General features: G+C 41.0%; 1 protein-coding gene across 2 annotated transcripts in view; it reads right to left on the reverse strand.

Annotated features, from left to right (window-relative positions):
- The window catches only part of AARSD1 (alanyl-tRNA synthetase domain containing 1), a 46,063-nt gene extending 29,737 nt beyond the window's left edge, over window positions 1-16,326 (reverse strand). The window contains exons 1-6 of one of the 2 annotated variants that reach the window (XM_069237748.1): window positions 16,187-16,326; window positions 11,337-11,465; window positions 10,615-10,774; window positions 8,183-8,240; window positions 3,501-3,657; window positions 3,126-3,242 (exon numbers count right to left, since the gene is read on the reverse strand). In XM_069237748.1, coding sequence (XP_069093849.1) covers window positions 3,126-3,242; window positions 3,501-3,657; window positions 8,183-8,240; window positions 10,615-10,774; window positions 11,337-11,465; window positions 16,187-16,225 — 660 coding nt within the window. In that variant the 5' untranslated portion in view covers window positions 16,226-16,326. Of the gene's footprint in view, window positions 1-3,125; window positions 3,243-3,500; window positions 3,658-8,182; window positions 8,241-10,614; window positions 10,775-11,336; window positions 11,466-15,874; window positions 15,999-16,186 lie in introns of those variants that run through there. The other variant, XM_069237749.1, reaches the window with a different exon arrangement.
- Window positions 16,327-16,843: the final 517 nt, after the last annotated feature.

Consider the following 16,843-nt stretch of genomic DNA (forward strand, 5'->3'; position numbering starts at 1 on the left):
CCTGGTTTCACACACATTTCCACATAACTACAGTTACATGCTTTATCTTTTTGGATATTTCTTTATATTGGCTATTATTTTACCACAGGCTTATCATGGCCATCTCCTTTTGAATTTTTTTCTTTCAAAATCTCCAGTATTGGGAAGACAATCTATTAAAAGGTATGTTTTTTCCTATCTATTTATACTGCAACACGTGTGGTAGTAATTTCTCCCGAGTTTTGTTTAACCTATTTTCAAACCAATTTGCTTTGAACCAACTCCTATGTCTAGGAACGGCTCCGATACCACTATTTGTATGCGGCATTCTATTGGTAAATAAATACGATTTTTCTACTTTCTTCTAGAGTTTGATTATTTAATCCTTTGGTCTACGGAAGTGGTGTGTTGTGCCTAGACATGAGATACTATTGCAAGTATATGGACACAACTTAAGGGATCCTTGGTCTACTCCCATATTATCCTTTCTCTCCAAAGATTACTCTGAGAAAATGCGCATTTCCTAATACATTTGGACGCCGTCGTCACTGATATATAGTGTGTCTCTCTCTTTGTATACTCCCACTGCTCAATATATGCACCACTCAGTATTGTGGTCGATTTTTTATACTAACCTCACTCCCACATATGGCTCTGGTGACACATGGGTATTTTGGTTCACCAAATTGAGGACACCAGGTATGTGGTTTGCACGCACACAATATTGGTATTTTCACTTTCTACCTTGAATTTCGGTACTCATTATTCACAATAGGTGTGTGATTCCTCTTGTCTTTAAATTGTTATAATCTAGGGGGTTATTTACTGGTTACTTGTAAATGCACAACGGAACTAAAATTTTGGCATTATTTTGCATTATAGAACCGTATAACAGCTATAATTCCCTGTTATTGTCATTACATCTTACCGCACCGTCTTCTTCATATTGATTCTTGCAGCCTTGAGAAAGTCTAGATGATGAAACACGTGTCGGCTGTCTTTTTGGATGCACCGTGCCTTGGAAAGAATAAATCTTAACCAATCACAAGAAGTGTTCAGGACTTTTTCTTATGCTCTATTATTTACATGGACTTTGTGGACTATGTTGATGTGTTCTGGCATTCTGTAATAACTACTTCGGTTCTGATTGCTTCTCCAGTCGCCGCAGCTTACACCCTTGGTGGTTGGGTGTAAAACTAGTGTGGCACACACTGAACAATTTCCACTCTAAAAGGACATAATCTCCCCTGGAAACTCTACGGATACGTTGGATGTGCGAACCTTATAGCATATCCACTGTTTTTTTATGGTTCAAACCTTACAGGTGAGCTTGGTCTCGATGGATACGTTGGTGTATACAGAGAAGTTGTGATACCTTGGTGTCGGACATTGTCCACGTCCCGAATTTTCTTGGCATCCTTGGCCTTGCAGAGACTGGCTTACAGGGCTGTGAATACCTTCCCATTGGCTATCTCTGCAGGTCATGTTCCAGTTCAGGGTTAACAGGTAGATGAGCACCCCTTGGTAAGTTAATGCGGGGTATCCATCTTTCTTTACCACCGGAACCCAGATATTCAACGCTCTGGAATGTCAATCAGGTGTTGCAACTCTTTAAATCCTGGCCACACAACGATTTACTTTCTAGGAAACAGTTATCTGGAAAACTGGCTATGCTATTGTGTCTGGTGTCTTGCCACAGGGTATCGGATGTCCGGGCTCTGGACTTGACAGGAATGTTTTTTTTTACACCTGGAGTCATGTTCCACATTTCCCGTACAACAAAATGTATTTCCAGGGTGAATTGTTACCCAGCCTTTGATAAGGTTCCAAACTTGTGTGTGGTGCGGTGCACAGAAACTTACAAGAGTGTTACGGATGAGTTTCACTCTCCTGGGGAAAGACACTGTTGATATCCCTTTTAGAAATCTTTCACAGTGATGTCCTCTCTGACTATTGCACCATGGGTTCACTGACTCGTGACAGAAGCGGGCATTGATGTGTCACAGTTTGCCGCGTACTCAGTGGGAGGTGCTATGGCTTCAAAGGCCTTCGCCTGGAGGACCCGCTTACTCCTTAATGCAGCTGATTTGTCCTCAGACTCCATGTTCAAATGGTTTAATTTCAAGCCGGATTTGGATATGCGTCTTTGGTGGTGGACAAGCTTTGAACAAGCATAGTCCTCGCCTCCAGTCCTGACACATTCGTGAAGGAAAGTTTCAATTCTATTATGGAGGCGAGGATTATTTCCACCCTAGGTTTCTGGGGATACACCCCACACTTACACAAGGCCGCTGTAAGTTATGCACCTCACGTACCAGTCAGTGGTCACTGTAAGGTATAAGCATACAGCATTTTTGTTTGCACATGACTTGATTCTATCCTGTTTTCACAAATGTCTTGGTTTTATCTGGTGATTAAGTTTCATGATGCCTCATGGTTTTGTTTCTGGTGTTTACTAGTAAGGATTCTATCTCAGAGTTGACTTTATTATTTCAGGGTCGGACAACACCAAAAGGTGTTAAGGAAGTTATGGACGTTGTAGCAGGTCGCAGGAACAAAAGGAGTCATCGTCAAGAGAGGCTCCAGGTGAAGGGCTTGTGGACTGCTGACTGTCTACAGTTTTTTTGTAGTCCCTTTCCTGTGGCTTGACGGGAAAAGTAGTTTGTTATTGTTGAAGCTGCTAAATAAAGAAAGAAAGCAGAGCATAACCCTCAGCTCTGTGTCCTTGATAGAATTTGAAACTTCGCAAATGCTAGGAAATTTTTCATTTAACTCATATACTGCTTGCTGGTAGTTTCTCACTACAACATGTAAACAAACAAAAAATTTACAAGCATGGTGTTTCCAGTGTGGCACTACTGAGGCAATAGCTTCATATATAATGGCATTGTATGGGAACGGTCACTCACAGGAGAAAATATTTTTCACATGGAAGAAAAAAAAAGTTGAATGTGCAAACACATATTGGTCTCAAATGTCTGTTTGACGAATTTGGGGTTCTTTTAAAATTACTGAAACTTCACAAATTTGCCACATATGTGGAAGTAATCTTAAGGAAGCAAATATGTGACTGTTGTGAATACAGCCATATGTGACGTGGGATGACATATTCAAAGAACATTTCAAGCAGATTACTGAGGCCGTACCTGCAAGTCACTCAAGTTAGAGACATGGGTACCACAGCACATATTGGCATCGATGCCTTCAATGTCGATGATTCTAACAGGCCCTGTGTGGTCATCTGGCAACCCTCGACTCCGTACCTAGGGGCAAACAAAGAATTATAAATTTAGAAACACTTTAGAGTGCTGGAGAGAAATCTAACGAGATAGTTCAAAAGCATATGCCATTGGGCATCAATCCTGCGGCATCAGGACATGTGAACTTGTAGAGATCGATATGTTTACTCACAGCATCATGTTTAGCTATCACCAAAAGTGTCAACTCTAAGGTTTTCAGGAAGACACAACCTGCAAGAAGGTTTCACAAATAAAATTAGGCAGCAGAAACTTCAAACTCACCTGTTCTATCTCAGGGTCATCCACTGAGTAGACCCGGACATGGACGGGAAGATGAAGACGAATCTTCTCATTCACCAGAGCTTCAATAGCGGCTACTTGCGCTGCTGTCACACGAGGCGTGTCCAGCTCAATCACGCTGCGCTGACGGCCTAGCTCCCTGCCAATGAAACACCACACAAGTAGCAACACTGCTCTAAGGTAGCCCAAACAACATACAGAGCGGCGTCATTGGAAGTACTCACTTTATATTCTTAGATGTATTTTTACTAGTAGCAACAGGACTGTCCTCTTTTTGAAGGGATATGTTGCACAATGGCCAAGTTGCAGGCCTCGGAACCTTTAGACATGCGTTGTGATTCTGGGTTTGGCTTTCAAAAGTACAGTCTGACTCTGGGCAAACAACTACTCTCGTGAGTTTTTAGTCTCACCAGCCACAGCTCGTGTCCCTTGCGTTAATGGCCCTGCCTGAGACCTGTTGAAAATTAACATAACAGCACAGGCGCAGAAAAGATCTGATGATATTTTCTAGCTGCGTAAAGTATTTAAGTGGCAAGTTCCTGTAGAAGCTAAATTCTGGCCTGGCAGTTAAACTGATGTGATGTATAACACAAACTCCTTTACTGTCTGTCTCTCTTTTATCTTGTGTCTTCTGGTGTCTCCAGCTGCCAGAAGCGCTAAGGATTGCACTAAGTGCTTTTCAACTTACATCATGAGATAACATCATGTTCATTTTTCCTTCTCTCCATCCTTCTATTGTGCCTTCTGTCCCCCCTGCCTCTCTGTCTGCCCTCTTGTTGCCCCCAGCTCTTTGTAGGAAATGCTATACACGTACCAACATGAATAAAAGACTGAACCTATACTGCAACCCAATGTCACTCATACAACAAAAAGCACAGTGAATGCACCAACACCACACAGGTTTTTAACCAACAGAAACCCAATGGCCATACGGATGACCTACATTTCATTCTCCAATAGCATTAATCACAAACAACATGCACACAACTCAAACTGTTCAACAACTATCAGTTACATTGCCAATCGGATAATTTGTGCTATCCATATTATTTTTAATGCAATCAACACTCTGGTGTCTTCAGCTCGCTACACAATTCCCCACTGTGCACTATCACCATGCTAAGCAGAGTCTATTTCTTGACGGAGGCTATGGACAACTGCTTGTTCTAACAACACATAGGTATACTGACACACCTCTGTTATTGTGATATTAAGTGAATCATTTTTTTAAAGTGTGCTTTTCTCTTTGAGATAGTAAAATGGTGTTGTGAGATCAACTGCAAAAATGTGTAACATAAACCCATTTTATGAGCCATATTGGAATAAGTTTCCTGAGATTAATCATTTTAGAGATAGGGTTTAAACTAAGGGCCTGATTTAGATTTAGGAGGACGGGTTACTCCATCACAACTGCACTAAGATTGGAAGTTAAAAAAAAAAAAAATACTATAAATAGCAACCACCTTTGACCATGTAACATCACTTTTTGTTTACCCATGCTGCACAGCAACTGTGCTGCTGTTCAACATAGTTAAAAAAAAAGATTGACAAAACCAAACGATCTCGCATAGCCAAGAACTACTGGCTTTGCCAGAGCTTGTTTGAATTACAATTAAGACTTGACAGGAGCCCGTGTGTGGACGTTACCTTTTTTAAAATGTACGTTGGAAACAGGAGGCTTCAACTTCCATACTTTATGCTCCTGTGCCTCGCTGCTAACCTCCAATCCGCTTCTTTGAGGAACTGTGTATTTTTACTTGACATTTATCAGGATCGCTCAGTGACTGTGCTTTCTGACCTGAATTAGAAATAATTGCTGCAAAGTGCTTGCTGCGTTTTGCTCATTGAGCTAAGTGCATCCATGCAAGTGGTTGCATGGTGCTGCTTGAGCTGAGATTGCAAAGTGAAAAGTGTTCTCAGACGTTTGAGTGTACTATACTTTTAACGCAGCCAGATTCATTTTACAATAACTCTGCAGCTGCAGACTGGTGCTCTAAACACCCCCGCCGCTCCCAAATTTGCCATTTCCAAACCAAGGCCCTACATTTGCTTCCTCATATGCAGGAGCAGCTTCTCCGCAATGGCGGAGGGGCATCTCCCCCACTGGCTAAGAGCCAGGAGATGAAAAATAAAACAATAGCTTATTATTGTTTTATTTTTCATCTGCTGGCTCAGCCAGCAGTGTAGGGAGGGGCAGGACTGAGTCATAGGTTTAGCATGCAAGCAGCGTCAGGATTGCTGGGGAGCCTGTGCTGGGACACCACAAGAAGAGGAGCGAGGCGGCAGGAGTCAGGGGCAACAGTGGGAAAGGTACATGGGTTGTTTTTATTATTTTGTATTACTTTTTTTCATTGTTTCCCCTGTCCCCATCGTCCATCTCCCCCCCCCCCCCACCCTCCCCAGCCCCCAATTGACATTGTAGCTGCCGCCACTGGGCAGTCCAGCACAGCTTTCGCCAAACTTTCATTTTGTCCGGCAGTACCAAGATATGAAATGTTTATGAATCGAAAATGCAGAGCATTCTACAGCTGGGTCATTTGTTGTTTTGCCAGAAATGTCCGAGTGTTAGGAAATTATATTTCTGGGAATGATTTGCTGAATCCAAAATCAATTTGTTGCATCTCCTTCAAAGATCGGCCAATACACACATGGAGAGGAAGTGGGTGAGATGAGGAAGAAGAATGTGGCACTACAGCCAGAGTTGCTGACTTTGGAACTGGAGAACCAGGTTGAGTCTCGTGTTGGTTCAAAAACCTTGATTCTGGGCAAATCATTTAATATCCCATGTCAAAAAATAAAAGTAATGTGAACGTGTGTAATGAAACTGTGGTGCTCATGTAAAGCGCACCGGTACCATTGGGTTGAATTCGCGCTATATATAAAAAAAAAAAAAAAAAAGAAGAAGAAACAATACCTCACGACTCATGCAGCAGATGGACTAAGTTAAATTAATCTGTACTTGGTCTGTGAGCTGCACAAAGAAACAGAAGCGATGCATTGGACACAGCTGCTAAATTAGAAATCAGCAAAGAGTAATAAGAATGCAAGCGAATGGGAGGAAACGGGCGGGCTAAAACCCCTTTTTAGGGGTCTTTTCTACATACAATAGATTATCATCGAAGGAGACAACACATGTTCACTGCCTGCAGGTGAGACCTAAATGAGTGTTGACACTGCAGACTAGCGGAATCCATTCAGACATATAAATGGCAAGTTTCTTGCCTGACAGCAAGGACGCCGTTTAAAATAGCACCAAGTTTTTCATTTCACAATCAGCGAATCAATGGGAGAGGAGAGCATGGTTGAAAGTCGCAGACATATGTAGCAAGTACCACTTCTGCCATCTATCAAACAGAGATCATCCATTAAGGATACTCTGGCAGCATAAGTGGGCTGAAATGCTCTAAACTGCACGATGGCTTTCTATTAGGCAACTAGACACAATGTAGGTTTGGATCTGGGCTCTCACTTGTCCTTTGTAGGTGATGGAAATGAAGTAATTTAACAACGAAGATTTTGTGTCCCACCTCCATCAGGTTTCTGACATAGAATATCTAAAGACTCCAAAATCAAGCCACAACTTGACATCTGAGTATGAGAGTACAACAGGGGCTCAAATATACCCCATCAGCATCATGCCCCAACTGAACATTCTGCAGCGCTAAGAAATCGTTTAGGTGTAGCAGGAATGGTTGAGGCCTGCTGGAGTTGGGAGTTCAGTTACATGTTCAGTAAACGGAACAGTTTCTTCTTCAAGGAAGGACAATGCTTTCAGGAATTTAAGGCATTATCATAATGTGTATTTAAAACACATAAGCCTTCCCTTATGTACCTGTGCTGGATTATGGTATATTTCCTGCCCGCCTCGTCTGGATAGGTCAGTGGGTACACTCAGGCACAAATTCAACCAGGACACCCCACGTGTTGGGCATATCAAGAAGAGCAACAGCTAACAATGCCTCCAAGTAAAGTATTGGCACACCCAACTAAAACTAGACAGAAAAGCGCATATGCTACAGACAGCACCTTGGCTAGAATGATTTGAGGGTCGAAGTTATTCAACACAATATGGTGTGATTTGTGGGGAACAGAACCCAGACAATGATGCACAATCCATTTTATATTTAGTAGAGAAGTTTGGGAAGTTGTAGGAAAAAAGAAACAGGACAAACTGTTCAAATACAAGACTTCACCACCGCTGCACTGAATGGGAGGCAGTGACAGTGAGGTTTTACATATCAAAATGTATGCTGCAGCTTTAACTACCAAACTTCATAGTGTTTTAAAAAAATTAAAAAAAAAATTAAAACCGTACTTTCTCTGAAAAAATGAGATTTTAATAATGGGAATGCATGGCTGCAACTACGAGAATTCATAAATTTGATCAAAGATCAACTCTATAGTTCCACTTACGCTTTATCTAATGGTTGCTGATATACAGACCGCTGTAGGAACCACTTTACTATTATTTAAACCTGGCAATTGGCCTACCAGCCCAATAGCTCATCCGAACAACTGAGCTAAATTATCAGATTCTGAACCAGAAGAATACATACACCGAGCTCTCCCCTTTACTGTCATATATAACAATCTCCACTCCCAACCGTTTGCTGCACCACACCACAATCCAAACTCGGAGGTACTGAAAAGAACCATCATCTTACCACGAGGTTGTTTTGAATCCGTACATGAGATCTGCGATGGCAGTGATGAGATGCTGACCTAAAAATCAGAAATATATGAACAATGTTATAGAAAGAACATCACCACTGTAGGGTGCAAACAGTTGTATATGGTAATGCAAAGCTCATTTCCTGGAACCTACAAAGCAGGAAATGCACCAGTCTTGTGATTCTGTCCTTTAGAACATGCAATTTGAATGCAGTCAATTTAACATAATCATGTCTGGCTGGACAGAGTAGTTTAAGTGTTTCCAAGGAAGATTGAACAAAGGAAGCGCCACATGCACTTGTACTTTTCCTCAAGCACTTATGCTTCCGGTCGGATGATGTCTCTGTGCCTGAATGGACACGAGGACCCCACCCATAAGCATTGCCCTTTTAATTACTGAGGTCAATCAGTAACGTTAAAGAACACAGCAGAGTTCTGAGGCTCAATAATTGGTGTATATCAGTATTTGTACACCTCTACTCTTTAAGAAATAATTTCAGATGTGAGGGAGCATAGTTTCAAGTTTTCAGTTACTGTGGCAATCGCATGCAGGACTCACCGTGCCTTTATACATTTTATTTATGAAATACAGATATGTTTATTGAAATCCTGAGACACAGGACGGGAGAATAATCACATTGCTCTAATACCATGTTCGCCTATGCACGCAATCAGATATTCACAAACACAACCCACGGCTTCAGGGTTTAAGCAATTCCCTTTGTAGGCGTCAGAATAGAAAGATATTTTTTAACCCATTATTCATGATAGTATTTGGTCTGCTATGGGATGTATATACTTCATGTAAAACAAAATCCGTGTAGCGTCCTTTCATATGAAACTGTGACCTCTAACGAAGTGCTTAATTTCAGCTTACTGAAGGCGGCAATTGCGTCTCCTGGAATGACACCATGGATAGGTGTGTTTAAGACAACGATTGGATGTTCAGATGCCAACACACACTCAATCACACAGCCAGAATCAAGCTTTTCCCACACTATAGTAACCAGTAAGTAATTCTACGCAAGAGTGGAAATCAGAAGGAGGAAGGAGTTGAGTGCATCTGTAAACCTGCTTACAGTTAAGTCTACAAAAGCTATTATGAGGCTCAGTGAAATCTCAAAATATACAGTGGTTTCCATCTTAGACTATGAATGTGCCTAGTGCACGTCGCCCCTGTATATGGTAGGCCATCCTACCTATGGGTTCTTATTGACATAAAAAGTGTTGCAGGTATGTAGTGCATACAGTTTAGGCGCATGAACACACATTTAGGAACGCTAGCATATTTGAAGACAGTGGGAGGTGCTTGATGCACATGGCCAAGCAGGGTAAGGAGCTCTGGTTAAAACGGCAGCACGTGCTCAGCCATGGGCACATGGACAGTCTGTGTGACACAGCACTGGGTCAACAGAGAGACTGCAAGTGGCTTGCAGGCGCACGTGACAAGCTTTTTGTAAAGAAGTGCCTGTCAGTAGCAGGGAGGGTGAAGTCCATTTTTCCAGTGGCCAAGAGGACTCCAGTCATGAGAACTCCAGTGAGAGGAAAACAGAAACTCGGAGTGGCCACTCGTAAGCACAGCATGGCCAGTTCTACCCTCCGACATTTATTGTTACTGCAGAGGAAGAATTAGAGCTGCTGGAAACCTGCTCTTAGATGGAGCATCAAACCTATATCTGTATTTGTATCTCTGCTCTATTAGCACACAAGACAAAATAAAGGTTTTGTGCACTAACATTTCTTGCACAATACTAAACCTCCCTGTTTTCAGCAGTTGGTTTTGTAATCTTACACGTTTGCGCAAATAAACCTCATTGGGGGTTTAAATATGTAGATTATATTATTTTTCATGACGGAAATGAGCTCCGACGGTGCTGCAGAAAAATACTACTACTGGGTCCTACACCGTATCTCCTCAGTTGCACAAAATAGTATCAAAGCTGAAAACAACAGGTGCCTAGATGGGAGTTTAAGAAACTCAGCAAAAGTGTTCATGACACATTCTCATATCATTTACTGTGCAACAGGGATTGGTGCCTTAGTAAACACAAATGCCACCTATTACACGTTGCCACATACATCAGTTTCAGAAAGGGTAGAATACATTGTAGGGAGATTACTTGGTTCATGGTCTCTGTACATTTTAGTCTAAGGTATGTATGTATTTTCATTGGCTGCTATAATTTATGGTGCAGTGTGATTTTGAATATTGAGCTCTACCTCGAAAAGGCAAACATTTTTGCTTATCAATATATACAATTAGGTTAAGGGATCTAGGTAAATGAATGCGTATTTAGTGGGATTGGGGTAATTCTACCCATTTCAGCCAAACCAGTAACCAGAACATCAGCAGCCAATGCAGGAGCCTATTCCTGATCGGAATGATTAGGACCCACAATAACGAATATTTATTTTTGTAAGTTACCCGAGTGCTGCTGCATGTGATCAAACCGTCTTTCCCAGTCCACCTGCAGATGCACCTCAGAACCCAGCTCCAGGGGTGTCTGCACAAAGTGAACGGCGTCCGGACCCTGACGTGTCACTCGGAGCACAGGGATGTCGTTCATAAGACCTCGGTCATCTGGCTACGAGGGAGAAAAAAAATAACCTCAAATTCCTTATCAGCTTTGAATTCTAACACATTGACAGGTCTAATCTGCTTAAGGAGACTGAAGGAAAAATACTGTTTTCCATATAGGAGGTCAGGAAGAGACGCACATTTAGATGTTGAAATGGAGAATACTAACAGATATTTCCCAAAAACTGGTCACATAATGTCTTTCCCATTAAATGTGACTTTTACCCACAGAGGATTAAATTATTTAAGATGGAACTGTCTAATAGCAAACTGTCCAGATATGTGTTTAATGTGCCTACCAATTGGCTTGTCTATTTTCCATTTACCTATGTGAAGTAATCAGCAGGAAGAACTGTATAGGGACCACATAGCAGTAGCTTTTGAAGAAGCCAAAGGCTGTAAATTGTGTAATGTAAAACGGCATATCTCAGAAATGTACACAACTTCAATACTAGTAAAGACCTGCAGTGACTAGTTGAGGATAGTACCTTATTATTTATCAAAGATACCAAACATCCTAATTTTGGAAAGCACTGTAAATGGTCTGCCAGAAGAACCTACATTCATACCTGACCTCCGCCTTCAGGAAAGAGCACGGTATCCTTCAGAATGACATTGAAGCCATGTAAGGTCTCCTTCTTCCCATTCACATCTGATTTCAACTCGGCTGGTCCACATGACACTACTATCGTTGTAAACTAAAAAATGAGAGTTAGGAACATCATTTGTACTATAATTTACAATTAATTACAACTATTGTGCAAATCAAAGATAAACTGATTAGTAACAAATTAAAATCGGAACAAGGCTAGCAGTGTTCCTGCAGAAGTCAAAGAAAAATTATTTATCCAATAAATAAAAAATGTTACGAAAAGCCTGTTTTATGTCTATGTATGGCTATCAACAATGCACTACTACTCTTTCGTATTCCATCTATCTTGTCCCATCCTTTTGTCCCTTCTAGTCCCCATTTTCCTTCTTAACCCCTCAACATGCAACACTTCACGTGATGGAAGTGGGGCAAAATGTTATCTAAATAATCAGCACAACAATAACAGGTCTATGGTGATTTTCAGTGTCACTACAGATTACACGAGGAACACAAAAATACAAATGTGAATGAATAACACAAGGAATTTGATAAGAGACTACGAGTAGCAGATTTCCAGTTCTAAGGTATTTCAAGTGTAGGAAAGTGGTTACCATGTTGCAGACAGTGTCTAAAAATACTGCACCTGTGACTGTTAATTTACACTGTAAGAGTAATTCAGGATGTTACGAAGACACAACAGCAGAAGTGGCAAGGATATCAAAACACAATTCTTGCCATGTCAGCTAAAATAAATATGGCGTAAAAACGCATTACTTAGAGCAACTTTACTACTGAACACACATTCACGCAATTAATACTACAATGCAAACGTCACATCCCACGCTATTAGCAAAATTCAGCAAAATGGAAACGAGAAAAACACTGTTTACTGCGTCACAGACTGCATATGTTTCATTGACTGTACAGTGAAGGAACTATGCTCGTACTCACAAGATCCTAAATGTGATTTTATCACACTGCGTATATTTAAACCCTTTGCACTCAAGTTTTTTATTTTATTTAGAAAAACACTGCATATGGAAATACACCATGGCTTAAACCAAACATGAAGATGTCTTATTTACTACCATTGCTAAGGGAGAGCAGGAGCATTATGACCTAATTCAGGCCTGGCTTTGGAGAGTCATGGCCCCTACCCGCACTCAACAATGGTTATAAATATCTCTATGTATCAGCATGTTTACTACACCATCACCAGTAGTAAAATATTTTTGTGTTCGAAATATTTTATTGAAGTATGAAAGTGGAAACATTCTAAATTGATTGTGAGTTGAACTGCACACACTGAAAGAGTGTGGCCCTCCTAAGATGCAAGATCCTTGCATATTTAGTCCCAGCTTTAGAAACTTTAGGTGTGTGCATTCCAAAGGTATTTGTTTGGTTTCAAAATGTATATTTTGAGCCCACAAAAACTGGAAAGTGCACTGCTCTCTTCAAATCGTGGGCAGATCATCAATTATAAACCAGTTACAAATCGTGTACAGATCGATCATAAATACACTTTCAATTGGAACAGCACCAGGTAGATGACATAATGAAAGTGCACAGTTCAATCGGTGCTTTTTAAATGGGCATCAAAATTATAATGTAGGACGTGGATCCAAAATGCAGGTTTTCTACCCAGTAGTTAAAATGGACATATGTATTGTGTGTGTACATATTTATTACACAGGCGGCAGTAGTGCATGGGTGGTTATGGTTAGGGCAGAGTTCCATTAAAAAGGCATTTTTCATTAACTTTGGCATTGTTCAAACAATCTACACAAAACTTTCCAAAGAAAAGAACGCCCACGTTGGGTTCCTCGTGGCAGGTTAGGTACTGATCTGTTAGGTGGGGGCCAAGAAAAACCAAGCATTTGCAATGCACTAGGTCTCACTTTTGCTTGAGTTAGAGCTACTGGTGTTGTAAATGTATAACTGTACTTTTCTTGCCACATAAATTGGTCAACCCAGTGATCCTGGATATAACTAAAGTGCATCCATTTACCTTCTTCCTCGGTCTGCAATAAAAAATGAAAATATTGTAATTATTTTTATATTTATATTATTATTTTGGGGTCCTTGCAAACCTAGTATGGGGACCAATAGATGACCTAGACAGAAAGAACATGTCGTGCTGACTGTTTTGATGGTGGTCCCATTGTCCTAGGACCACCACACAGTGAGTTATGGACAAAAATGTATTGTAAAAGGAATGCCCCGCAAAGCATTATGGGACAAGTTTCCGAGTGCAGCGAATATTGTAGTAACTTGACTGTAGTGCTCAGAACAGCTCCTAGAGGGCACCACAATAAAAATAGCATTTGTAAGAAACTTGGTCATGTAATCATATAGTCGGCCCTGAGAGGGCATAACCACCTGAAAAGAGAATGGCAAAAAGTAATGCAGTGTAACCATATAGTTGGCCCCCAGAGGGCGTAGTGTCTTACACATTCTCAGGCCTAGCAGCCTTACTGCAATAATATTACAAACAAGGGCCTTAAAAACACATGCTACTCCCAGCTGTAAAACAAAAGTTCCAGCCATGAGAGAGCTTAGAAAGACACTGAATGGTGGGAGAGGTGTGGGGACTCAGCGATGACCTAGACAAAAAGAGTGTGTCATGCTGAACAGTTTGGTGGTGGTCCCATTGTCCTAGGGCCACCACAGGCTGAGTTATGGGCCAAAATGTTTTGTAAAAGAAATGCCCGCAAAGCATTAGGGGTCGAGTTTCCCGAGTGCAGTTAATATTGTACTATCAGCTCTCCCTCTGTGCCGGAACAGCTGCATTGAGGATTTCTGTGTTTTTTCTGAGCCAGCTTGTATATTTTTCAACTGCTAAACTTGTACGTGAGTGGTACTCGTGTAAAGCACTCATCCGATCATTTTTGTGCTATATGAAATTTCACGTAAGTGGTACTTATGTAAAGCTCTCCTCCGATAGAGTTTGTGCTATATGAAACTTCCCAAAAAATAAATAAATAAAAAAGAACCCCCCTCCACCTTGCAGCCTTTGGACGCAGACACCACAAAGAAACAGCGTCATACCCAAAAACAAAGAAGGGGAAGAAACAACATATGGCACAGAGTGCGAAGCAGAGAGGCAAAAGAACAAAAAGTGTGCCACACTAAGGTATATGGCTGATCGTGCAATAATCCATATAACAGGGTCAGTCTCCAAGGCCGTAACAAAGCAGTCTCAAGGCGGGACAAATGTAAGACATTTACCTATGAAATCAAGGGAATTTTGAAAAGCAGGCCAAGGAATGAATGAAAGAAAGTGATGGGCGTGGTGAAAGCCCACAGAAGTAGATTACAACAGTTGAGAGGCCTCGCAAGTGCGCTGCCTAGGCGCGACCTAAAAACCTGGATTGAGGGAGCTACTCAGACATGGACATGCTCAACAGCCCTGAAAACTGTGGAATTGTGGCTAAAAAGACTGAACTCGCAAAATTTTTTACACATGACAAGGGCCACTTGGGAGCTATGCTGCAACACAAATTACATAGTTTGTTTGGCTAAATTATATGTTTACAACATAGTACATCTTACAGCAAAATAGCTTTTACCTGGCAGTTGGGTGATATGTTACTTTGTTCACAAAACAAATAAACAAAACTAGCAAATCAAACTGACTTAGGGAGGAAAAAATGACTTCTTATCCCAAACGTGCTATGTCAAGTTCTGCTCTAAGGAGACTTGATTTACTAATAAACACATTTATGACAAAATTGAGTATTCCAAGATGTATGTGTGTATTCACAGAACTCAAAACCTGATGTTTGGAGAAAAATGGCTGAATTCCCAAAATATATTAAAAGGTGATTTTTGAGTGTTAAATCATGTGCAGAAACTTATAACTAATATGATTACTTTTGTACCGGGGCACTGCAGCTGGCATGTAATAACTATGTATAGGCATTCCAAATTGACAAAGTATTTTTAACATTACTGCTCGCAACCCTCCTGACGCACAGAGGTGATCACTGTTGGCTATCGTGGACATGGTGATTACTAATGAAATCTTTTCTGATTTGATCACTATTACAACACTAATACTACTGGCAGTTCGTGATGATTCTTGATTAACAGAAGTAGCTCTTATTACAGAAAAGGCTGGACACTCCTGTGTTAAACTTTCCAAAATAGCCGAGATAACATAACGATATTTTTGCTACTTACAAAATAATTTTCTAGCTAAACGTAACACAATTCGACAATCAGTGCTTATTTTGTAAAAGAAAATCAATGCCAAAAGCCGACACAGCTCCATACTACAATGGCTATAATTTTACCCATTCTCTTGCAATGTACAACACTCCGTTTCTCCCGATCAAGTTAGCACAACATTCTGGAAAATACCAATGCATTGATTGGCTTTTTTGCAAAGGTATTAAATGAGCAACATTAAGCAGAACTGGAATAACTCCAATATGATCCATATCCAGTGGAAGTAGTTAGTATAGTGCAGATTTAACCTAATTATCATTATTATAAAACCCAAACGATAAGTACCGGAATTCAATGAACCACACGTCTGGATAGGTTACTTTTCCTTCACACCCTTCTCCGGTCATTCGTTCGCTACATAGTGAGTCAACCCCTCCATGCCATCCCTGTGGAAACCTGGTTCCCATTTTCCTAGAAACCTCGTCCCGGCCCTAGATATCCTCACCACCAATCCACTCCGAATATTTCATCCTCTCTCTGTGTCTTCAACCACCATGAATTTCTTCACTGATAGCCTCCCTCCTCCCCACTTCTTTTAACGATATCCTGCTCAAGCTCGACCATTCATCCTATACACCCACTTTGCGCCCTAATCACCTCCTTGGCATAGCTGTCTCTCTGGCATTCATAAGCCATGCTGCCGCTGTTTCACCTCCTGGTTGCAAGCTTCTTTTTCGAACTCTATTATTATTCATCCGGCTTCTCTTTGCGTTCCAAGCCTCGTTTTTTATTGCAAGCCCGTTTTAGCATGTATTTTTTTCACAGATAACTGTAGGTGCAGCAAATGCCATGTTAGAAAATACACTTAACATATCGGAGTTACATGCGTTGTTTTACACACATATTATTTCTTGTGTAGTAAACCGGCTGCAACCTAAAACGAGGCTTGAAACGCGCGACGCCAAGCTACCAATTAGGGCACCGGTTTCCTAGTTAACTAGTGGCTGTAAAAACAAGCATCCCTCCCTGGCAAAACAAGATATATGGTATAATGATGACGTTGGGTTAAACAAATAGTAACCAATTGGGGCTTTCTTACAGAAGTACTGTATTCAAGGTGGCAGATAAACCGAAATCTCGGGTCTTTCTCATTGCGAGCGAGATGATTCCCACATTTATTTTTTGCAGTTTTATATAGCACGAACTAGACCCGAAGGTATTGGAGTGCTTTACATGAGCACCACATATATGCCAGAATTTTAGAAGAGGGAAGATGGAGATTTATAAAAAAATATTCAGGAGAATATATTTCCA

This window comes from Pleurodeles waltl, chromosome 6 (genome assembly GCF_031143425.1).
Source record: "Pleurodeles waltl isolate 20211129_DDA chromosome 6, aPleWal1.hap1.20221129, whole genome shotgun sequence".
Lineage (NCBI taxonomy): Eukaryota > Metazoa > Chordata > Amphibia > Caudata > Salamandridae > Pleurodeles > Pleurodeles waltl.